Source organism: Anomalospiza imberbis, unplaced genomic scaffold (genome assembly GCF_031753505.1).
Source record: "Anomalospiza imberbis isolate Cuckoo-Finch-1a 21T00152 unplaced genomic scaffold, ASM3175350v1 scaffold_187, whole genome shotgun sequence".
Lineage (NCBI taxonomy): Eukaryota > Metazoa > Chordata > Aves > Passeriformes > Viduidae > Anomalospiza > Anomalospiza imberbis.
This window is the reverse complement of record NW_027099820.1, coordinates 113443-139256: the sequence shown is the minus strand read 5'-3', so window position 1 is coordinate 139256 and position 25814 is coordinate 113443. Positions and strand designations below refer to the sequence as shown.

The following is a 25814-nucleotide window of genomic DNA, read 5'->3' as shown; positions in this document are numbered from 1 at the left end:
GTGCCAGAGAGCTGCTGGAAGTGGTTGTGAAAATGCCTGAGCTCGTTTAAAAAGACAATGAGCAGATGATTGATATTTAGGCCCTGACCCAAACTTTTATTAGCAACTTTATAAACCTTTCAGTTTGGCTTGAGGGATACCGTTTCCTGTCCAAACTTATCCACCTATATCCCTGTAGGGGGGCAAATCAACAACAGATACAGATGCAAAATAGCACATAAATCTTAATTTGGAGAGCTGTGATGGAACTGAAAAACCAGAAGAAAGAGAATTATTAAAATTTATTGTGCCTTGTCTTACTTTTCTTGGGGGGATGGAAGGTGTGTATTTTTCCACATGGATCAAGAAAAAATTCATTGCAGTTTTTCACACTTACGTATTGTAAATTATACCAGTATGGCTTATCATAATTAAACCATATTTTTGTTGTTGATATCAGGATGTCAGATGTGTTGAATATTTAATAAAGTTGTCAGAATTAAGTCCATCTTGCTTCCCCCAAGTGTTTCAGACAAAATAATTCCAAGGTTTCTGTAAGATGTAGGAGAAATGAGCTGTCTTGCCAGTTCTCATAAGATTGTTAGTCATGTCACTGACAAGTCCTGGCATCTCTGTTCTTTGGAATTCAGACTTGAAATATCATGAGGAGGAGAATACAAGGTTCTTTCCCTTCTTTGTGGAAAACAGACGAAAACTGGCAACATCAGGCAGTTCCAGAAAGCTGGTCACATGTGTGTGTTTGAAGGGAAGTTTTCATTCTCTTCCAGGTGCAGTGTGTATATGGCATAGATCCATCTTCCCAGAGGAGCTGAGCATTTGCTGGGGCAGGAGAGCTGAAAGTAAGCAAGATTTTGCTCCACAGTTACTGAATCTCCCAGCTGCATCAGTCAATGGTGGATGGGGAAGAGGGAGAGGGTGGCGTAGTTAAAGATGTGTCTGTAACTGCAGGAGTGCTTCAAGAAACCACAGCATGTCACAGCTCCTTTGTGTTCAGACAGCAATTAAAATTTTAGACCTTCGCTTAATGGCAGTTACAGGTTTTCATCTTCTCTGGGTTTTCATCTTCAGAAGTGGGAATCTGTGCTGGAAATGTTAAGATATTCCAGCGAGTCATGTGGGGATCAATGCAATACAATGCATTTCCTTTATTGCATGCCCTACTCTAAAAATGTGTTCTAAAAAATTGTGCATGTATAAAACTAAAGCTACACACAACTCAACTGAAATGTGTTGTAATACAGAATCAAAGTCATATATTCTCCACCTCTGTTAATATAATACACTATGATCTTTAATCACATATCCTTTATTCCCACATTTTCCCTGATCCATTAGTTGAAAAATTCTCTTCTTCACTTATACTTAACTTTTAGATACTGATTCATGTCATTACTATCCCAGAAATTGTCACTGCTTGCTCTTGTGATGTTTTTAGGGTGCTCGCTCTGCATAGACCTTACTTAATCTATGCATCTTAGATACTTCTACAAGTTTGAGGTGCTTCTATTTTTATGTTATAGCTTTAATATGCGGAGGAGCTAACAAACTGTCTTCTAATAGAAGATTGACATCTTTAGAAAACCAGGGGATGAATTATTCCTGATTTTCATACTCTTTGTCTAGCTCTGCTTTCAGTCTAGGAGAAACTGTGTGTATTTATCATTCATTTTCGTGCACCTGGACATAGCCTGTGACCTTCATCCAAACTGCAGAACTCCTTAAGCACAGAAGTGACATTCAGCTTCCCTAAGAAGTGCATCCTCCTTGTCTGCTGCATCATTTAACGTGCTCATTCCAACGTCTAGAGCAGATGCAGAAGGTTTTCATATACCAGTCTCATTCATTAATGTCATTTTCAGGACAGCATCAGTTTTGTTAATAAAGAATGGAAGAGTCTGTGTCCTAATTCATGTATGTTTAATTCATACAGTGTAGACAGTCGTGTCTCTATCTTCTGAGTAATAATATTTTTTAATTAATTGAGAGGTACTTCCATACATATTTTCTGAGTGTATCTCTAGGTTCTACTTTATAGGGGAAAGTAGACTATAGCCAAACGAGAAGATTGATTGCCGTCTCAGGAAAAAAACCCAAAAATTAAATATTTTTCACTTTGTGGCTATCCTAAAATTTCCCTGCAGAAATGCAGATTCCTAACTGCAAATGTAACCCTATTGATTTGATTTACTTTGCTGATTTTCATGGACATCTTAGTTAGTGTAGTCTTTTTTTCTCAGTGAATGCAGTTATTTTACAGAAATGTGCACCCTGGTTTATTGACTGAGGGAGATGCCCCAGCCCAGATTTGGATGTTGTCCCCAGTGACATCCACAAACATATATCATTCCCATGTGGGAATGTGGCCACGCCCCAGAGCAAGCCATGCTTGCTGTGAGCAGTGGTGACTTGGTCACAGAACCAGGAATCCTCCACTGTGACACAGTACATAGGAAAAAGCACAACTGAAGGTAACCTTTGGCTTTTAAAAGAGGATTTACTTAGCACTGTTAAAAACAACTATGGTAGTAATATCAATCTAATCAACAAGAGCATTATTCTCAGCTGATTTGTTTTTCTCCACATTGAATGAGCTAAGATGCAGTCTCACTCCCACTGAAGTCATGGCAAGTGTTTGGCTACTGAAGTAAATTGAAGCAAGATCAAATTCACACTCCTCACATTCTTTCTTCATCTTGCATAAGTAAACTGAAGACAGGCAGTTCTTTCTCCTCTGCTGAAGGATGACAGTGCTAAATCATCAGCTCCACATGGAAATTAGCCACGTTTAAAGCATTGTTTAGTTTCATGCAGTGTTTTGCACACAGGATTTTCTTTCCCCTAAGAGTGATCCATTCTTTTACCATGGTGAAAAAGCAAACAGAGAACATTCTGGTGCCAGGAATTCTTTTGAAAATTTGACTGGATGAGTACACTTGCTTAAAGTTCAGAAATGGTCCTTTGAACATGCTACTTTACAATGTCATGCATTCTGTTCTCTATTGTTTTTGCTTTAAACCTGTTTCATTTTATAACTGATGAGATGCTTGACTGTTCCATCAGAGCAGTTAGTTTGTTCAGTTTCAGTACAGCTGGCTTATCTCCATGTCACGCATCATTTAATTATCCATACAAAACATAGTTAAAACTATGTACAGCTCCTTGAGCCTCACTTAAACTGTCTGTGACACTGCAGTAATCCCAGTTCCCTGACGGGGTGTTGCACAACTATGACTGGTTGGAATGTACTAAACTGGTGATGTAGAAGAGAACCTAGAAATGAGTTTGCATTTTGCAGCTGTGCTTGCTCTGCTGGAAGAGGAAGCAAAACCAGACAAAGCCCTGCTCCTGTGGTAGTATCCGCAGCTGTAAATCTGAATGCTTATGAAAATCAAGGAAAGTGTGTTGAGTGAAGAAATGATGTTTTCCTCTTGCTTGTTATTTAATTATTTTTGGTGGTTTGTTATTTCTCAGAAAAATCTATCTCAGATTCCTTTGCAGAAAAACATGAAGTGTTTATGTGAGAGTGAAGATCCTACTACTGGAAGATTGTATAGTTACGCAAAAGAATTTGCCTGTTTTGTCTCAAAAATGCTTTCTGGAGGCAGTAATCATTGAGACTTATAATATACCCGAGACTGATGATGGATGGGCACTGCTGTCCATGCAAGGAAAGGCTCTTGTATGTGCATAAACTAAATATAAATGTGAAGGCATTTATAAATAGAAAAAACAGCAAATTTCTTACAGACTTTTTTTTTCTTTTTTTAAGCTAGTGAACTTGAAGGTCAGATCCAACTATATGTTGCATTTTCTGTCATATAATTATCATATATATAATGTCCCGGAGAGCAGCTTCCAGTCACTGACATCAACAGTTTACATAGCAGATGAACTAAGAATAACCTGGGAGAACTGACCCATATCAACCTCTTAAGTGTAAACTGTAGCTCACAACAGTTTTTGTGTTTTCATAGTCACAGAAGGGCCTCAATTGGGTAAAGGAAGAATTGTGTTCAAAAAACACAGAACTATTCTGCTGAGTGTTCACTTTATTAAATCTTGGAAAATGAGAGGAAACAAATCTGGAAGAGTGATACTTGGCAAATAATTTTTGCTCCCTTGTAAAAAGAAGGAAGGGACAACATCAAAAACAGCTTCCCTAGAAGAATGCGGGGAAGATACATGATAAGTGGCATCAGCTCGGAAGAGAGTTTAAAACTCTTTATTGGAATACTTTTGCTAATGACATCTGTTAAGCAAATCCAATTCAGAGCAGTTTTAGCCATCCCAACATTATTCTGCTACACACCAATGGGCGAGCGTGATCAGCCTGACGTCAGTGTCTGTCTAGCAGTGGCCATCTGTGGTCACGATGCAGGTACTCAAGTCACATCCTGCTTCCCTTTCCTCCCTCCCCATTTCTGCAGTTCCATTTAGAGATGAGTTCCCCAAAGAAAGGTCGAGGAGTATAATCTCTCCTGTACTCACAGTCCTTTGGAGATAAATACACAAAGAGATGGCAGAAAGAGACAGAAGTTCCTTTATCAGTCAAAGAGATTGGCTAACATTGTTTAAGGGAGACAATTTTGAAGATGGTGGGAGTGACAGAGGTACATCTTTGCACAAATTTGAAAACACAGACATTCTGCTTTCTGAACAAAATCCTGGCTATACCAGAATTTTGCACGGTGTTGAACCACAGAGTTTGAGAGCTAAGAGGTTATTGAAGGCATCAAAATTTTGTAATTAAAATATTTGGCCTTTTTAGGATGGTATTAACTCTTCCTGTGCATCATCCAAGCAACCTAGATTTCTTTCAGAAATCTGTAACAGAGCATTAGCTTACATGACATCCTACCCCAAAGTAATAAGTATAAATACTACTAATAAAAAATGTCCCCCACCAGTATTAAATAAAAGCCTGCACTTGTACACTGAGAACATCCCTGGGTCGTGTCACCCAGATTTGAATTTGACAAGGGTTGTGTGTGAGGGTGCTTGTGCCTGCTCTGTCAAGGGAAGCTCTGGTGTTCCCAGGTTCCCGAGTGATGGATCTGCACTTGGTGTCTGTTGGGGCTCGGGGTGCCCAGGGCCACGATGAGTTCCCTGACCGGGCTGGGGACGGCGGGCGGGGCTGGCCTGTGCCGCGCTCTGGGTTCTGGGACATCGCAGGCGCCATGTCACAATGGGGGCAGCTAGAAAAGGCCCCAGCGGGTGCCGCTGCCCCAGTAGAGCCTGGGCAAGCGGTGAGTGCACAGCAGTGAGGAGACGGGGCTGGGGGCTGGAGGAGGGCTGGGGGAGAAGCGCCGGTACCTGGGGCTGCCCCCGCATCCAGGGCCCAGCCCCGGCGGGAGCGCCTCGCTGAGGGCGCGCTGCTTGCTGGGGCAGCGGTGCAGGCCTTGCCAGCTGCCGGGGGCCCTCTCCTTCCTGCCGCCACATCCCTGCTGCTCCTGCCCCTCATTGTCCGTCTCCATTCCGGCCCCACTGAACCCCTTCTGTGTGTCCTCCTGCAGACCATGGCTTTACTGTCACTGCTCTTCGTGCTCGTGCAAAGCCTGATCCAGTACCCCCAGCTGGCTGGGGATGGGCTGGATGAGGCCACGCACCAGCGAATGAAGGAGCGTCAGGAGCTGCTGGCCCGTGAGATGGCTCAGCTGCTGCAGGAGCTGGAGCGGGGGCCCCTGGAGCAGCAGGACGAGGGCTGGGGAGCCGTGCTCTTTGGTGCCCTGCAGCAGTGGCCGTTCTGGGTTCTTGCTGGCGTCCTGCTCTTCTTGGGCCTGTGGTTTAGCTGCAGGAGAAGGAGCTGTGACACCAGCAGCAGCAGCAAGGACCAGAGCTCCTGCAAGACCTTGGGAGATGAGAAAGGAACAGAACAGAAAGAAAACAGCACTGATCCAGAGGAAGGTGGAGAAAACACTGACGTGACTGTGGAGGCAGATGACAGCAGCACTGAAAATGACAGAGGAGGCAGTCCTGTGGCTGTAGATGAAGGAGACAGTGATGATGCCATTGAAGGCAATGACGATGTGAAGGTGAAGGAAGACAGCGACGTTCACAGAGACAATGGACATGATTTAAAGAAAGATGAGGGACGGAGTGATGGGGATGTGCCAGGAGACAGTCGTGGTGACGAAAATGAAGAAGAACCTGGCCATGTTGTTGGAAATAAAGAAGACCTAGATGAAGCAAATGAAGGAGAACACAAGGATGTGCGGGTGGAGCAAGACAAGGACACTGGAAAGGAAGAAGAAGGAGATGGAAATGAAGAAAAAAACAATAGTGTGACTATAAAGGTGGGCGACAACAATGACATAAATGAAGGTGAAGACAACATAGATGGACAGGAAAAATACATGGATGTGAAGGTGCAGGAAAGCAGTGATGCCAGTGAACAGAGAAGCAGAGATGTGACTGAGCAGGAAGATAGCAGTAAATGCGGGAATGAAAGTGCCCATAATGGTTTTGCTGGACCTGAGAAAGAAAATAAGGATGTTACAGAAGAAGATGGCAATGATAGAAACAAGGTTGAAGAACAGGGTGATGTGAACGTGGAGGGAAACAAGAACAAGGATAGAAAAGAAGACAAACAAGGTAACGTGGCTGCCAGTGAAAAAGTTGGCAGTGATGGTGGCAAGGAAGAGAGCGGCAATGGTGGACCCGAAGACAGAGAAGACACTCAGGATGCTGGGAATGAGCAAGGCATCCTTTTAGTGGATGGCATACAGTGGCCTGTGGAGGACCTGGAGAGAGGTTGCTCAGTGGTAGCTGAGCTGATGGAGAGCTTCACGCGTGTCTTTGTGGACAGCGTGAGCAATAGCTTCTACCCGGTGCCTCAAGAAGCCATCGGGGTGGGCAGTGCCTTTGAGGGCTGGAGTCCCCGTGGGTGGGATGGTGTGTACCACGTGCTGGTCCCACTGAATCCCCCGCCAGGGCACGTCTTCCACCTAGAGCTGAACAGTGCAGGGCAGATGGCAACAAGGACCTTCAGCGTCCGTGTGGAGCTTGCGTGCTTGTGCGAGAGGGAGCGGCTGGGCGAGAAGCTGTTGTGCTTCCTGCACCACTCGCAGGAGGAGCTGTGGCGGGAGCAGAAGCGCAGCCTCCTAGAGACACTCTGCACCGGCTCCTACCTGGATGTGGAGAAAACCTCCCGCTGGTTCTACCAGTTGGTGAGATGCTCGTGGCTGCACGTGCCTCAGTCATACTCATGGCACTTGGTGTTTCAGCCCTGCAGCCGGTCCTGCCAATTCCAGCTGAGCAAAGGCAAGAAGAGCCTGACGGTGGAGATGCTCTTTGGGGTGCGCCAAGGGGACTCTGACATCTTTGTGGTCAGCCATCCCACAGAGGCCCAGAAAGGCAACTCCAGCATCTTTGTGAGCAGTCAGCCCACCGAGGCAGACATAATCACAAGCACAGCGTGGCCTGAGACATATGCTGTGGCAGAGGCAAAATTCTTGCAGCACATCGCCAGGCAGATGCCGTGCCAGAGCTTGCACCTGAAATGCCTGCAGGTCTTCACCTGCATCCTGAGGGGCACAGGTTTTTCCAGCTCTACCTGGAAGACTGTGGTCATGCACGTGCTGACCACCGTACCGCTGTCCCGGTGGCACAGGAGGGAATTTGCACAGCGGCTGTGGGACGTCATGGCGTACCTGCGCCGCTGCCTGCACTTGAAACACCTGGACCACTTTGTGCTAGGCAACGGGAGTCTTCCTGCAGAGATCAGCTTGCCGCCAGCAATGCGAAGGCTTCAGCCACTCAACCTCTTTGAGCACCTGGCCCGAGATCCTGCTGCCCACCTAGAGGCACTGAAAGCTTATGGTCGGCTGCGATTTCGCCTCCGGACGCTGCTCTCCAGCCACTGAGAGGAGTTCCCTGCACAGAGCTGTGCTGGGGGGGTCACACCCGATGGCAGCCACGTGAACGCTGCGTAATTGTTGCATTTGTCACTGGCAATCCTGAAGCTGCTTTCCTGCTCCTGCGGAAGGAAGATGCTGCAGCACATGGATTCATTGTGCAGACACATCTCTGAGTGGCCTTGCCCTTCACCTTCCAGTTACGACGGTGCTGTTGCCAAAGTCTATGAGGCAGAAACTGGCTCCACCTGCACATCCTCACAGAAGAACAGTGAAGTTGATGGAGGTTGCTTGAAATATCTCGAAGACAGCAACCTAGTCTGTTAGGGACTTAATGTATTCATTTAATGAGCTGTAGCTTTAATTAGACTAGTTTCTTAGCATTCCTTCCAGATGCCCTTTAGTCTTGTCAGTGTATAACTATTCTGCAAAGTTACCCTTAGTGTAGAGAAATACCCTACTGTAGTTGCTTGTCTGCTTTTAAATAATACTTGAATATCTATGTTTGAGAAATTAATAAAAGAAAATAAGTTTCTCAAATTGCCTGAAATGTGTCATTCTTTGCATTTAACCCTCTGTATTTAAAGAATGTCCTTCCTATACCCCTATCTGAAATAAAAACTTTTTGCAAACAGAGATGTTGGATATATGAAGTGTGCTGTCTCTCAAGCATTTCCATAGAAACGCTTGAAGCTTGAAGTGAAAATGCCCTGAAGTGCCTGAAATTTTGCAGCAGAGTACTCCTGAATTTTTAGGAATATTTGGAAAAGTTTTCTTCACACAGTCACTTTTATACGCTCCTGGGGAACAATTCAGTCCGAAGAGTTGAAGTCAGAGAAGTCCCTAACTGCAAAACATGTGGTTCAATACATCTTTTTTGTTTTTCTCTTTTTTCTATTCCTGGTTATCTGTGTCCTTTCGGAGAGGCCCTGCTAGTCTATTAATATAACCTTTTCCACCAGGCCTATATAATATTGTCTAGCAGTGAGAGCCACTTTCCATGCACAGCTTTATCCATGGTGAGTTGCAGCTAAACAAAACATGATTTACTTCTTGCCATACATAGTAGAGATTCATGGTAATTTGGAAGCATTTATTCTCTTTGCCTTTGTACCAACACATCAAAGAACAAACAGTGACATTGCAGGGTGACATATCAGAGTCTTCTGTGAAATCACAGAGCAGCTGTCTGACATCACAGGGTGACATCTCAGAGTTGTCTCTGTGACCTCACAGGGGCTGTGTGACATCACAGGAGGTTGTATGACATCGCAGGGGCTGTGTGACATCACAGGGGCCGTGTGAGGTCACTGGGGAGGTGACTCTGCCCCAGCCCCCCCTCCCAGTTCCCCCAGAGAAGTCCAACGCTGCTCGTGCACAGCGGGGTCCCCTGTCCCCCCGGGTCCCCCCGCCCCCGGCGCCGCAGCCTCCCCCAGAGGATGTTCCACGAGATCGAGCCCAGAGCCTGACACAGGGCCATGGGGGGCGGGACAGGGGACAGGGACCCCCCGGCAGCGTCCCCGTGTCTCCCAGGGCCAGAGCCTGGCCCAGGGCTCCTTCACCCTGTTACCAACGAGGGCTTGAGAGCGCTGAAAAAATCCCCGGCAAGGGAGCAGCAAAAACCCGATTTAATATTGAGTAACAGCACCACAAAGTTCCTTGGCAAGAGTCACTCTGCTCCTGACTGGACACTTCAGGCACACCAAGGAAACAAAGCAACAACAAAACCAAACAGAATCCAGGCAATCAAACCAGAAATGAACCAAGAACTGTCCCTGTGTGAGTGTGAGACACAAGGAAATGAGGGCAAGGATAAAAGAAATACAGGCCCAAGAGCTTACAGAGCTCAAACTTAACAGGACTTAACTTATACCTTAAACTTAACTTCCACCTTCAACTTCACAATTTAGCAAAAGAACAGCACTTTACAGTATTTAACCGAACTTATAACCTATGACTTTGCATTTTAACTGAGAAATAACATTTAACAATATTCAACTTGGCTTATATTTTAAACCTAACAACTTAGCAAAGAACAACTCTTAGCACAAATTAACTTAGCTTAGACCTTGTGATTTAACCCTACTGACAGGCCTGACTGGCTCAGCTATCCAAGGCACTCAGACCCCTCAGAGAGCAGCATTTCTGCCACATTTCCTGAGCACAGGCACTCCTGTGTGAACACAGACACAAAGAGTCAGTGCAAGGCACCTGTGAGAAATTCCCCTGAGGGCAGGGAAATGCTCCCTGCCGATGCTTTGGCATCTCCCCAGCAGGGGAAGGGTTGAGCCTGGAGGAGTGGGGGGATCGGCCCAGGCTCCCTCGTTGTTGGGGATCCCCGAGTGCAGCAAACGGGAGAGTTCCCGGCTCGGAGAGGCCCCACTCCGAGGGAGTCGCTGGCCCAGGAGAGCTCCAAGGGGCTCCTTTTGGAGCGCTGTCTGTAGGGCCCCAAGAGAGGGGCTTCAGTGCCAGCAATGTTTCATCCTGGCTGCACTTGGCATCCACAGCTTTCTTTGGCAGGGTGAGAACAGGGCTGTTGTGCCACTGAGGGAACAAAAACACTTCCCGGGGCTGCTCCTAAAGCAGCCAGGAGCTGGTTGGGCAGCAGCAGTACCTGGAGCAGACAGTGTTTGTGATGAGCTCCAAGGAGCTGAGCCCAGGGGCTGTTGGCCAAGGCCGAGGCCCAGCGAGCATTTCTCAGCTGGCAGGGCGGCCGGAGAAGGTGGAGGCGGGGGAATAATTCACGCCCTCAGTGTGCTCCCAGTCGCTCCCAGTATTTCCATGTCCGTGCCCCAAGTGCTGCTCCCAGCCCTGATCCGTGGGGATGGGAATGTCCCGCTCCCTTGCCGGGGCAGGGTCACACCTGAGCCACGTGTGCAGGGCAGGCCCTTGCCCTGACCCCCGGCACTGTCCCAGCTGCAGGATCTGCTTCCCACCGGCCTCTTCCTCCTGCGGCCCCGAGCCCAGCTTGGTGCTGAACAAAGGGGCTGGGCCGGGGCCATCCCCCGGCGGAGGCTGCACACCCCCCTGCCCCCTCCCCAAATTCCCTCTGGGGGAGCAGGAGCTGGGGCTGGAGCCCTGTGGGGAGGGACAAGGGGGTGACAATGGGATGGGGGGTGTCACACACGCTCTGGGTGGACACACACGGCCCCGGGGACCCCCCCATATCTTCTGCAGAGCCAGGACGATGAACCCCAACATGGAGCAACTGCCCTCTGGCAGTATCTTGGGGGGTGGGGTCTGGTGGCAGCTTTGGGAGTCTGGGGGAGTCACAACCACCCAAAAACGCCCTCCCAGCCCCACAGACACTCCCAGACTCCTCCAACCACCCCACAGCTCCCAGCCAGGACCCCCCCCCCAACTACTCCCTGCAAGATAAATGACCCCAAGAACCACCAAAACCCGTTTCCATCTCCCCCAGGACCCACCCAAATTCTCGGCAAGCCACACAGCCCTGTCAGGGACCCAAATCTCCCTCATAGACCCTGCCAGGCCCCCTCCCAGCACCACAAATGCCCACAGGATTGACAGAAGCCCTTCCCAATCCCCCCAGGGGCCCCTAAACTCCCACCTCCCATGGCACTGACCAGGAGAGGTTGGTGGACAGGAACATTTACAGCCAGGATCAGCTCGGGCACTTCAGCAGTGATTTGGGCACTTTGGGGGAACATCCAGGATAGGGAGACCCAGGCCAGGGACTGGGACAGACAATTAGAATTCTTGGAGAACAGGCGGGCTCAGGTGGACACCTTTTGCCGGCACACCTATGAGATTGTGGACATGTCCCCTGCCTTTGATAGCTTCAGAACACCCAAATCCTCCCAAATATTCTATTGAACCAACCCCAAATTCCCCCCCAAATCCAGGTAAATGGTGCAGCTTTAGATCTCTTTGCTCAATTTCTTTATTTTCACCCCAGTTTTGGTTGTTTAGACAGGGTGAGGAAAGAAATTATTGAAATGGAAAAGACCTCCAAGATCATGCAGCACTGCTTGATGCCACCAGAAGAAATAACTGGACAGAGCGGGTGAAATTTCTTTGGGGTGTAAAGTCAACAAATCACTTTCTGCCAGTGAATTTCCAGTTTAGATCAGAGTCCTGATGGATGTTCCTGCCCCTGTGTTCATCCAGGTGCCTATGGGGATCCAGGAGGACGTGGAGACCACCTTCCAGGTGTCTTCTCAGCAGGGATCACTGGGAATGTGGGTCACCAGGGCTCTGACCAATATGGGTCCTCCCATGGGGGATGGAGTTGGAGCAGGGCACGAAGCTCTTCCCACAGCTGAGACATTTGCAGGATTTCCCTTACCGGTGCCTCCGTTGGTGTTGGGTCAAGGTAGAGCTCCTGGAGAAGCTCTTCCCACACTGGGGACACTCGTAGGGCCTCTCCCCAGTGTGGACGCGCCGGTGGGTGACAAGGTGGGACTTTTCTTTGAAGCCCTTCCCACAGTTGGGGCAGCGGAAGGGCCTCTCCTCCGTGTGAATCCGCTGGTGCCTGAGGAGACTGCAGCTGGTCTGAAACCTCTTCTGACACTGGGGACACTTGTAGAGCCTCTCCCCAGTGTGCATGCCTTGGTGGGTGACGAGGTGGGAGCTGCAGCTGAAGCCCTTCCCACACTCCCCACACTCCTAGGGCCATTCCCCGGTGTGGATCATCTGGTGCTGGATCAGGTGGGAGCTCTGCCTGAAGCTCTTCCCACACTCCAAGCACTTGTAGGGCTTCTCCCCATGGTGAACCTGCTCATGGCCCACCAGCTCCGCGCTCTGGCTGAAGCTCTGTCCACCTTCCTGGCACAGGATGCCAGGGCTTTTTGGGCTCCCGGGGTCCCTTCTCCCCTCCTTCTCTGCTTTGGGCTGCAGGGGCTCCAAGGAGTCCCCCCTGCCCCTCTCCAGGCTGTTGAGGGTCCCGCCAATGACAGCGCTCCCCCCTCTCTGGGCTCCCCACTTTGGGCTCCTGGGGGACACAGGGCTCTGCTCCTCCAGGCTGCCTCTGCTGTCAGCTGCCACCGGGACCCCGCAGTGTCCCCCCAAGGGGCCTTTTCCACTCAGCTTTGCAATTCTTCATTCTCCAAACATCCCCCCAAAAACCCAACCCAGGGACCCCCCCAGGATATCTGGGCTGAGCTCCCCATCCCCGGTCACCCATGGGATGAGGGGGTGATGGTCCCAGAGGGGCTGCGAATTCAGGGAGGGCTCCAGCTCATGGTTCCTTTTTCTTTTCCTGATCCTCCTTTGTCCCTCCTCTTCCTCTTCGTCCCATGCCTCCTCTTCCCTCCCTCCTCCTCCTTCCCCAGGAGAAGCGACACCCTTGGTGCCCCGTTCCCGTAGCCCTGGCAGCCCGCGGCAGGAGCGGGGATGGAGCCGGGACAGGTCGGGATGGGCAGCGCGGGGTTCTCGGCTGCTCCCACCCGCTGGGGGTGGGGGGAACCCGGCCCAGGCAAAAGGAGAGGCAAACTGGGAAAACTGGGGGCTGCACATCCAAACTGGGCCTTGCTGGGGACCCTGCCAGGGGACTGCCAGCCCTTGGGGCTCCTCTCGGGAGATCCGGGAGGGGGGAACGCAGAGAGGGCTGGGGGATCCCAGGAATGGCAGCACTGGGAGTCACTTTGTTACACTGGGATCGTACTGGGATCATACTGGGAGCAGCTGGGCCCATGCTGGGGCAGACTGCGGTCACACCGAGGGAGACTGGGATCATATTGGGATCATACTGGGATCACACTGGGACAGAGTAGGAGCCTGCAGCGGGCAATTGAGACCATGCTGGCGCAAATAGGATACACTGGGAATGACTGGGATCATTCTGAGTTTGACTGGGAGCAACTGTGAGCAACTGGGATCATGCTATGAGCAAGTGGGAGGAACTGGGAGTCACTGGGTGCATGCTGGGGGTGACTGGAAACAACTGGGCTTCTACTGGGATCAACTGGGATCATGCTGGAGGTGACAGGGATCATATTGGCAGTGAGTGCAACTACACTGAGGCTGACTGGGAGTGGTTGTGAACAAATGGGATCATGCTGGAAGGAACTGGGAGTGACTGGGAGTATGCTGGAAGGAACTGGGGTACACTGGGAGAGACTGGGAGTGACTGGAACAAAAGTGAGGGTGAAAGGGAGCAACTGGAACCATGTGGGGCACAACTGGTTCATACTGGCAGTGACTGGGAGCACACTGGGCTCATCTCTGGACCATACAGGAAGGACTGGACTTATACTGGGAGTGTCTGAGAGTGACTGGGAACACACCAGGCACATCATCCCCCATACTGTGTGTGACTGGGAGCAACTAGGAACACACTGGATGAAAGTGGGAGCAACGGGAACAGTGCTGGGGGCAAATTGTATCATAATGGGGAATGACTGTCAGCAACTGGGCTCCTGCTGGGAGCAGCCCCTGGCGGCCCCGGGAGCCCCGCACCCCTTTCCCGGCCATGCCAGCCCTCCAGCCCCAGCACCCCCCATTGCCGGGGTGCCGGCACTGCCAGGGGTCCCCCCCTCTCGGGGTCCCCGCTGGGGCTTCTGGGGCTCTTCTCTCTCTGGGCTCCCGCTCAGGGCAGCCGCGGCTCTCCCGGGGCTCTTCAAAACCGGTGTCCCCCCGCCGGGGCTCTGCTGCCCTCACCGCCCACCGGGACCCCCGGAAAACACCTCTCGGGGATCCACCGATGTCCCTCCGAGGGCCAGCTGCGGCTCGGCTTTGGAGCCCTGCCAGCTCCAAACATCCCGCCCAAAAAAAACCCCAAACCCAGGGAGCCCCGGGATATTTGGGCCGAGGTCCCCCTCCCCGGGCACCTGCGGGATGGGGGCGATGCTCCCGGGGTGCTGCGAGCTCAGGCAGCGCCAGGGCCACGCGATTCCTTCTCTCCTCTCCTCCGGCTGCTCCCTGCTGCCGCTGCGCCTCTTCCTCCCTCCCTCCTCCTCCTCCCCCGCTCCGGGATCCTGAACCGTGAGGGGAAAGGGGGCGAGGAAAGGGCGGAACCGTGAGGGGAAAGGAGCGGGGCCAAGGGGACGCGCTGTCCTAAAAAAGCCCGGTTTGACCCAAAATCACCCAAAAGGGCATCAAATGCAGCCTACATCCACATGGTTCAGCCTGACATCAACCAAATGGGATTAAAAGTATCCAGAGGGCTCTAAAATCCAACCAAAGGGGCTTAAAACTGCCCCAAGTGTTTTATAGCCCTCAAGAAATGGCTTAAGATCACCCGTAAATCTTTCAAATGTGACTAAAATCCACCCTGAAAGTATCTGGTCCAGCCTAAAATCATCCAAAGGTATCTAAAATCACCAAAATGTCCCTGACACCAACACAAGAAGACCTAAAATCACCCTAAAAAGGCTTGGTTCAAGCTAAAATTGCCCAAAGCAGCAAAAAACCCTACTTAAATGCACCCAAAATACCATAAAAAGGGACCTAAAATCACCCACACAGGATTAGGATTCACCCATATGGGCCCAGTTTTTCCTAAACTCACCCAAATGGGCCCCAGCCCCACCCACATGGGTCTAAAATCATCCAAAGGGGTCTGAAATCCCCCCTAAACCCCACCAGATTCGGCCTCAAATCAGCCACAGGGGCTGAAAATCCACCCGAAAAGGCTCGGGATCCCCGCAAGGGATCTGAAGCCCACCCTAAACCTGCCCGGTTCGGCCCAAAATCCCCCAAAGGGGCCGAGCCCGAGGCCGAGCCCGGGATCGGCTCCGGGGTGGCTCCGGGACCTCCACGTTCGCTCCGGGCAGTTTTGGCCGCGGCCCCGGACGGGCCTGGGCGGGACCGGGAGGGACCAGGGAGGGCTCGGGAGGGGTTTGGGCATCTGGGGCTTTTTTGGGCTTTGGGGAATTGTGTTGGGAGTTTATGGGGAATTGTTGGGGTTTTTGGGGAGAATTATTGGGTTTGGAGGCAGTTGGGGGATTTTGGGGAGTTTGGTTTTGAGGGGTTTTATTGGTGCTTTGAGGGGGAAGTTGTTTTCCTGGGGGTATTTGGGGGTTAATTGAAATTTTTTGTGTTTTCTTTAGAATTTTGGAAGGTTTTACTGGGATTTTGTGGGGATTTTGTGGGATCCTCTGGAATTATTTCTGGGTTTTATTGGGATTTTTAGGGGATTTGGAGGCAATTTATTGGAATTGTGGGGGCATTTAGTGGGATTCTTTGGGGATTTGGGTTTGTTAGGAATTTTAGTGGGGATTAGGGGGGGTTTTGTAGGTTTTTTCTAGGTTGTTGTCAAGATTTCTTTGGACTCGTGAGTATTTTGTGGGGCTTGTTGTGGTTTTGGAGACATTTTTGGGAGGATTTGTGGGGTTTAATTGGGATTTTGTGGGCTTTTATTGGGATTCGAGGGTGTTCTAATGGGAATTTGTGAAATTTAATTGCGATTTCATGGGGTTTATTGGGACTTTCAGAGGTTTAAAGGAGACTTTGGTGCCTCTCAGCCCTTCCCCACACCCTGGGACAACTCCAAAGCCCCCCAAAATTCCACTAAAACCCCCCAAAATCCCCCAAAAATCCCAATTAAAAACTCCTAAACACCAAAGAATCCCCCAAAAATCCCAATGGAACCCACCAAAATTAAAAAAAAAAAAAAAAAAAAAAAAAAACCAAGAAAATGCCCAAAAATTTCAATAAACCCCCCAAAAAATAACCACCCCAAAACCCTAAAAAAATCCCTAAAATCCAAAATCCTCAAAACCCACAAAACCCCCATAACCCCACAAACCCAGTAATTCTCTCCAAAATCCAATAATTCCCCCTAATCTCCCAACAAAATCCCCCAAAGCCCATACATGCCGCCAAAATCTCCCCAAAATCCCCCCAGAGCGCCCCAGACTCACCGGGGGCAGTCCTGGATCAGGGGGCACCGGCCGGTGGAACAGGAGCCACCTCAGGGGGCCCGCGGTGCTTTTTGGGGAGGGGGCACCATGGGAAACCTCCCAAAAATGGGGGGGGGGGGGAACCCTGTGGCACCCCCTCCCCAGAAAGCCCTCTCACCCGGATCAGGAATAGCCAAACTCAAGAAAATGTAAACCAGGCTTGACTTTCCAGAAATTATTTTTGGCCGGGTTTAGCTGCACCCTCCAGGCTCAGGATCACCGGTGTATTTGCAGGTTTTGCTCTGCATCACCAGCCTGCCCAGACTCTGCTCGGTGTTTCACAAATGGAGAAGACAATGGATATTGTGCCAAGCTTCCTTGCAAACAGCAACACCTTGTCAGGGTCCGCAAATACATGCAGGGTCCCTGATAGGTTCTTTTTGGAGATCTCAAAGCACAAAAGACACAGCAGGGGACACAACACTTTGCTTAAACAAAAATGCACTTTTATTTAGTGCCAACAACTGCGATAGTGGGAGAGAAATAAAGAGATAGAGTGAAAGATAGAGAAAGAGGGGAAGGGGATTATAGCTACCAGTCTGAAGAGACGAGGCCCTCGGAGCTTGACGAGATGCTCATAGGCTGTCTTCTCCAGGTGGGGTCCGGACAAAGTCCTCAAAACTCCTTCAGTCTTTTATAAGGTTCTTCAAAGCGGGTGGCATCTGGCCAAAGCAGCAGTTCTCCTGGCTACATGGTGGGTGTGGACTCATTTTGGGAACCAGTTGTAGTCATCACGTCAGTGCAGGACCAAGAGTACAGGACCGAAGGTACAGGACGAACTGATTAGGGCTCAGTCCACCATGACCAGTCCATTGTTCTCGCACTGAGTTCCCATGGCATCGCATACCAGTCCTTAAGGCTTGGCAGATTTTCCACCTCAGCCAGGCTAGAGCTACTTTCAGGGTCTAGGGTCTCAGTCCTTGGAGGCAGTCGTGAGGCAAACATGAGGGATTTTCGGACAGACCCTGACACCACCCCGTGACTTACGACTGGCGACGAGAGTACTCCATCAGCAAGGTCTGCAGCGTTGTCACAAAGTCTTCAGGGCTCGACTCATCAGTGTCTGGCAGCATATATCCCAGAAAAACAGAAACAGAAAAAGATATCGAAGAGGAAGAGGGAAAAAGTAAAAGAAACAAGGACAGGGATTAAGAAAAGATAGAATAGGAAAATAATGATCAATATTGATTATAACAATTTTTCTTATAATTGAAACAATTTCTTTGAAAACAATCAAAACAAATCACAAAATTCTTTTACAAATTTCTTAAACAAAATCTCCAAACAAAAACTTAATCACAGTATAAAACAAACAATACTAATCAAAACAAACAATGAACAACTAATTAATTTGCTGTTGCAGGCCTAATGTTTTACTGCTCGTGTAGTTCTTCTTGTGTCAATAACTCTAGGAATGTCTTTAACAAAAGGGGTTTTTACTGAACTGTGTGCATCTATAATTGATGTCAATCGGGTCAGCTGCCTCATCATTTTCCAATTCAAAATGTATAAAATGGCTGATAAAACAAAACCAATTAAAACCAAGATCAAAAGAACAACAATAGGATGGCACACTTTATTCAGGATGCCTGTAGCAGTAGGTGACCACCCAAAAAGAGTATCCCACCATCTGTGTTCAGCATCCTTCCTTACTCTTTCTAAAACGTGATGTATCTCCTTCACATCATGATGGACTGTTACCAGGGTCTTTTGCCCATTTCTCTTGACCTTTTCTAAAATTTCAATTAAGTCCTGGTGAAGCAACAATTGCTTAATCAAAGTTAAATTCATTCCAATAGAGGCAGGCAATATCTGGTGAATTAGTGTAAAATTGGATTGTAAAAGGTGGTAAGACATAACTGGGACAGTATAAGAAAAATCACATCCCGTAATCGTGGTAAAGTTACAGACACAAAAATTTGAATGATTCTTTGGATTCACTGCTACATTTTCTATAAGCACTACATCACAAGCAGTCCTTACACACACACACCCATTACCTATGTACACTAATATTGTTACAGGAGTTTCATCAGGGTGAACTTCAAAATGGCAAATATTCTGCTCTGTGTCCAAACAAATGTCTTGAGCTATAATTGCATTACTTTCACAAATAAAACCTTGTTGCTCCCGGACAATACAAGATTCCAAATTTACAGTTTGCCATTTCTTATCAATTTGACGGGCCCATTCTCTATGCTCGGAAGGATAGAGAATAGCTCCGTCATGATTCAGCCCTAATGCAATGATAGGGAAAATCAAATGCACTGAAGCATTAGATATCGTTAACACAAAAGCTGTGGCTGTGTTTGTACTTGGGTTGTAAGTGAAGTTCACCAAATTCCACCAGGATTGGAATTCCTTTTCAAAATCATTTGCATTGTCCCAAATTATTTTTCGAATTTCAGTAGGGAAAATGCCTTCTTCACCTTCTCTTATAATTGAGGCAACAACTGTCTGCATCCAGAGCTGTGCCTGGATGCAGCTAAGGGCCAGGGAAATGTTGTTTTGTGCAACACTAAGTGCATCAATTATTAATTTGTGATCATTCACATTTACCTTTTCCCAATTTGGTAATATGTTTGATAACAACCACTGTTGTGTTCCCAGGGCGGATAAAGAGGACTGCAGGGGTTGTTGTAATTTTGTCAAGTCTCTTGTGGTGGCAACTAGTTTATTCATCAATACTTCTGAATCAATACTATTTAGGATTCCCAATCCTGTTCCCACAACACCGGTTATGTCTCTTGCCATCCGTTTTTTGGAAGGGTTCCGTTTTCGCAGCCAGGTGGTCCACCCTTGAAACGAAGTTTGCAAAAAGGGTGAACAGTTTGGCTGAATTTCTGAAACATTGTTCTGCATCAGTAATTTAACTTGTTTAAGAGACCATGCCGGATTGAACAATATTTGTTGTTGGCCAGTCTTCTTTATTACATATGGTCCGATCTCAAAAATTTTCGGGGTGAGCATGACCGGTGGTTGGGTGGTGGGCACAGTAGGCATTACTACATTGACATCGAGTTCTCCCCAGTGTTTAGTGTTGTTTTCACCACATATCACTCTGTGAGAAAATTGTACATTTGTTAGGTTCAACCAGCAGTTCTGATTCTGAGTCTCACAGTGTAGAACACGACCGTGGGGCCCTATACCAGAGCTGTGTATGGGTTCAATGAGGGATCCATCAATTAATTCACATCGAATTGCAACATCATTACCTCGTATTACTGCAAAAGGAGGGAAAACATTATTTTTGCTATGCAACACTACGGGAGTCTGCACACCAGAGTACATGACCACTGCAGTTAACATGGGTTTTGCCACAGCATTTATTTTAAACCTGTAAATTAAACCTTTCAAGCTTGACTGATCTGCTGAGTTATTTTGCCAATTACACGTCACATAAATTGATTTAGTTAAAGTAAAGTTGTACCAACAATCAGTGGGTTCATTCTTACAAAGCTTCGTGATCTCAACATTATTGGTGCTAGGGTCTAATGTATAGTTTCCAACATCCTTCTGACGACAACACAACAAAAGGGAATCTTGCTTGTTGCATTTCCATGTTGTAGTGGGACAGAGTCCTGCTGTAATGTTGGGGTGCAAACTGCTTGTTATACCAGGTTCTAAAAGATTTCCAGCTACTGCGATGTTAGTAGCTTTCTCATGAGATAGTCCTTCTACTTTTCTGCATCCTACCTTAATGTCTTCACCAATTGTCCCAGTCAGCATTCTGGCCCAGTCTTTTCGGTCCCAACCCCACTCACTTCGACGGTATACCTCTGAGTCATGCAGCACTACAGTCGCTAGGTTTGGGCGACGATCTCTGGGGTAGGATCCTTGGACACTGGTGTACCTGAGGGTAGCTTCAGACCACGGCCACTCAGCCGGATCTTGGCCATAATGGTGTGGCAGGATGCAAAGAAGTATGAATAATGTTAACATGGTTATCTGACTTTCATATCACTCAGAGCGTCCCTCGGAGTTCTCCTGTAATAACAAACACAGAAAAATCTGCCATCTAAAGGCAGAACCTTTTAAAAAGAGGGAATTATCCAGCGGGTACTTATCCGGTGTTCTTTACCTAGAGCATCGGATGCTACCCAAGCAAATTTATTCAAAGGGGTTTTCAGCACTAGTGGTACCTCCCCTACAGTGGGAAGGTCAACTAGGACAGGTTGTCCGGGATAATGAGCTGGATTTTTGGGATCATTTGGCCCCTTTAGTGCTGGAATTATGGTTGGAGCTTTCGGGCAAAAGGCGGTGATTTTCGGACATCCGTTTGCCCCCCATCTTTCATTCACACTTTGTACAGCTTTATACAGTCGACCATCCCAGCCTCCTTCTTGTGGTTTCAAAAGTCTTTTTAGGAGACCATTGGTTCTTTCTACAATTCCGTTGGCTTGAGGGTAATAGGGGGTGTGAAATGTCCATTTTATTCCTTCACCTCTTGCCCATTCCTGCACTACTTTGGCAGTAAAGTGGGACCCATTATCAGATTGTATTTCCTGTGGTTTTGGAAAGGTCCCAAACCATATCTGCAATGCTTTGACAGTGCTTTCTCCTGTAGCCCTTTTGAAGGCCTCAGCTTGAGCTAATCCAGATATTATCTCAACTCCCACTAACACAAAATGCTTACCTCCTGATTGCTTAAAAGGACCAATATAATCTACCTGCCATGCATCCCATAAGCCTTTACCTTTTCTTAAGTGTAGTGGGTCATCCTCTAGGGGATGTCTTTCTAGCCGTTTGCGACACTGCTCACAGGCTGACACACAAGTTTTGCACATTTCCCTGGTAACTGGCCAACCCCGAGCATGAGCTTCTTTATACAAATCTTTTGCACCTGTGTGTTGTCTTTTTACATGCAACCATTCTAACAAATGTTCCCAATCTTCAGTAATTTCATCCTTTTTTAGGGGGCTCAACTTAGCTAATTCATCAGCTCTGTTATTCCATTCTCCTGCTAGATTCCCGTCTGTCTGGTGAGAAGCTACCCACCCCACAGCAAAATTCCCTCGACTTGCAATTTGTAGGATTTCTTGCCACTTTTCTTTCTGCCATACTGGGATTCTATTAACTTCCCAATCATTCTGTTGCCAGAAAGGCAACCATTCAGTACAGCCTTTGTATACAGCATAGGAATCGGTGTAAATGCAAACAAGAGAGGTGTTCTGTGCTTCCCTCTGGAAAACACTCCAAACAGCTATCAACTCCCCAACTTGAGCGCTGCCCTCCCCCTCTGTGATAATTTGTTCGCCCGAGGAAGTATGGAGGGCCACGGCCTTGAATTTCCACGCTTTTCCTTCTCTCTTAGATGAAGCATCTGTAAACCATGAGTTAGGTGACTGCTCAGGGGAAAAGGGAGGGGCTACCTTAATCACTGAAACAGGTTTGTCTTCACTATTATTCAGATTTTCTGTTTCTTGTATTGACAAATTTTTCACAGCTCCTTCTGTGATTGAGAAAATGTGGCAATAGTGCTCTATTTGTGCATACCATTTTCTCACGGAGGCCCGCTGAGCTACTCCTTCAGGAGGAGGAGTCCCAGTAGTAACTATTTTGATTACTTTGAAAGGACCTCTTAATACAATTGGTTGCTGTCTTGTGATTTTTTCTACTTCAACAAGAGCCATGCTAACAACAAATAGCCCCTTCTCCCAAATGGTATACCTTTTTTCTGCATCTTTAAAACCACGGGAGTAAAAGCTAACGGGTCTGGTCGGGCCTTCGGGACCCCTCTGCCATATATGTACAGACAATCCTGAGGATGCAAATCCCCATTCTACTTGAAAAGGATCTGTAGGATGAATGGGACCCAATGCTTGATAAGCTGTTGCTTCAAAAATCAGCAGTTGCAATGCTTCTTCCTGCGAGGGGCTCCAGTCCCATTTTACTCCCTTTCTCAACAGGTCATAAAGAGGCCTAGCAATAATTGAAAAATCTGGAATATGTTTCCTCCAAAACACTAACAATCCTAAAGCTTGTTGCAGTTCTTTCCTGGATTCTGGCATTTTAATCTGATCTAAGGAGGTTAAAGTATCGGGGGGAATACATGTCATACCTCCTTTCCACCATATTCCTAAAAATTTCACTTCTTGTGAAGGTTTTTGTATTTTCTCTGAGGGGATCTGTAAACCTAGGCTTTCTAAATGAGAGATTATTTTCTCTTGAGTATTCCCCACTACTTCTTTTTCTTCTCCTCCCACAAGGATATCATCAATGTACTGATAAACAGCTACAGTGTCAGGTTTAGATATGGCTTCTAACTCCTGGGCTAAAGCATGGTGGGCTAAAGTGGGTGAATGCTTGTACCCTTGGGGCAAACGTGTAAAGGTATATTGCTGTCCTTCCCACACAAAAGCAAAACGGTCCATGTCTTCTGGCTGTATAGGTATCATAAAAAACATGTCTTTAACGTCTATTGTTGCCATAAAAGAGTGGGCTTTTTCTTGAATTGCTATTATTAACTCAGCTAAATTTGGGACAGCTGCTGTAAGAGGGTCTGTGTTAGCATTAAGACGGCGGTAGTCTACTGTCAGTCTCCACTTCCCATTAGGTTTTTTAACTGGCCATATTGGGGAGTTAAACGGACTATGAGTGTTAATAATAACTCCCTGATCTTTCAATTCTTGAATAACTGGCTTGATGCCATCTTTAGCACCAGAAGGCAAGGGATACTGTTTTACAGAAGTGATTTTACTGAATGGTAGTGGTGGAGCTATTTTAAGCAGCCTGATGTCAAGGCGTGGCGCGCCAAAAGACCACAAAAGACCTTCTGAGTCTTCCCACTGTTTCCCAGCAAGTATATCCATCCCTAACAGACTGTCCGGAATATTTCCAATTACCATTTTGACAACTATTAAGTTGTCTTCCCCGGGCAATGTAATTTTTACTAAAGCGATACCCATAGGCTCTGTAGTTCCTAGGGCATTTAAGACACAACACCGTTTTTTGCTAGGAACAACTCCACATTTTTGAGCATCTTCATTTTTCAGTGCACTAATCTGGGCTCCGGTGTCTACCACAAAGGTTACTAAAGCTCGTTTGGGACCGACAATTGCTGTAATCAATAAGTCACCTGTTCTTGGGTTTTTTGTGAGCTTTCTCAAAAACAGCCATTCTCCGTCTCTTTGCTCACTAACAAGAGACGGAGTTTCTAGTTTAAAGCAGGCTGGTTTGTTTTACTGCCTTGGAACTGTAGGGAAGGTTTTTGTAGCCCATTGTCTAAAGCTCGTGTAGGAGAATGGTTTGGCTTTTCATCAAGAGTTTGTAAAGGGGGTTGTTTTGGCTTGTAGCTTGAAGCTTGTGGAGGAGGGGGTGCGCTAGGTTGTACATCAGGTGAATTCAGTATCATGGGTTTGGGACTGCGCCAGTTTGAAATTATTTTAACTAATTTTTCATATGGTAAGCCATCCATCACTTCTCGTGGCACTCCCCTTTTTAGTCCCATTAGCCACAACTGTTGGCGACTAGAGATCTGTTTCCCCTTTTCTGGTTTTTCATTTGGAGAAACAATGTGCCTGACCCCTCTGGTTTTTTCAGGCTTATCATCTGGGAGATTCACCGATCCATATTTTCTGCTGTAACTAATTAACTCTTCTGCAACTTGGCTCCATGTCCACACTTTATGGCTATTATCAGATTGTACGCTTAAAGGTTGGGCTGGAGTTGCAAGAGACGTGAAGCTTGGGCTAGTGGAACCAGTTTGGTCAGTAGGGTTGCCAAGAAATCTATCTAGCCTGTCTACAGGGGTGATAGATGCAATGGTTTTCTGAAGGAGGATTGCAGTTGGTTTAAGGGACTCAGGGAGACCTCGAATTAGAGGTGTCATTATTTCAGGTTTTACTGGCAATTGCATAGGTGATTCATAGCCAGAAATCAATGTTCTTTCATGTATCATTTGCAAGCAGGCAGCTTTGTGAATGTTTTCTAAAAGTTGATCTGGCGTGCCGGTAATGGCTAGAGGATCCCCTCTTTCAAGGGGGCTAAGTCCCCCTGCCCAGTAAGCTGCGCGCTGTGTCAGGGACCATGGAGCTCGAGTATTCCCTGTTGTTAAGAAAACTCCATGTCCCCAATAGCCACTGGCTTCTTGCTCACTTAATTTAATTTGGTCTCCTCCAGTGAGTGAGACTCTAAACACATATTCTGTCTCTGATTCTTGAGGGAGACGTGAATATTCTTTCTTTAATTTGGCTAATTCAGTGGCAGTGTATGGTATTTCTTTTGTGGTAATGTGAGGGTCAAAATCCTCTTCATTTATAAAATTGTATTCTGTTTTAATGAGAGGTCTCAAATTGGAACAACAAGATTCTCCACAATTTTGTATGTGTACCAATTCTTTCTGGGGGTATATGTGTTTAATGTGGCGTGCTTCTTTCTCTTCTACTTCTTTTGGTGATTCTACATGTTTTAAGTTTTTATCTCTCCCTTCTCTAAGACTTCTTTCATATTCTAATTCTTTCTGCAAAACTTCTACTAGGGTTTGTAGGGAGTCTATTACTGCTTTTTCTTTGCTCACCCGTTTCTCCCTCTCTTCTCTAAGACTCCTTTCATGTTCTAATTCCTTCTGCAAAACTTCCACCAAATTTTGCAAGGAGTCTATGACTGCCTTCTCTTCAGTCACCCGTTTAAAACGGGTTTCAATGGCTGCCGATAGGCAAGCACCCAAAACTGAGCAGAGAATTGTTTTATTTCTGCCCAGCTTATATCTGGCATCATGTTGCAAAGAATATATTCTATCTACGACGTGTTCAAAGCTAAACCAATTATCCTGTGCCCATCCCTCTCCAGCTGGAGAGGGTCTAGCACCATATTTCGCTAGCAAAGCAAAAAACGTATCTTTATCTTTTTCAGTCATTTTGTGAAGGGACCAAAACCACTTTCAGGGAGGTACTCTTAAGTTACACACAAGCACAGCTAAAACTGTGTTTCCCTTCGCTTCCCTGGAGTGGGTGAGGGGACCAAAACTGTTTGGGAGGTACTCCTTAGTTACAAATAGTTGTCTCCTCAACTGCACCAAACAGCTCAAAGACACACACAAAAAAAATAAAACAACAAAGTCCCATCTTTTGTACAAATGAGATCTTTTAAAAATCCT

General features: G+C 47.4%; 1 protein-coding gene across 1 annotated transcript; it reads right to left on the bottom strand.

Annotated features, from left to right (window-relative positions):
• Positions 1-20677: 20677 nt before the first annotated feature.
• LOC137466366 (uncharacterized) lies at positions 20678-25363 on the bottom strand (the record flags this gene model as incomplete). Its single annotated transcript, XM_068178129.1, has 2 exons — positions 20678-20704; positions 24282-25363. Coding segments are annotated over 2 exons (1109 nt in total), but the record flags the coding sequence as incomplete, so codon positions are not given.
• Between the last annotated feature and the right edge of the window lie 451 nt (positions 25364-25814).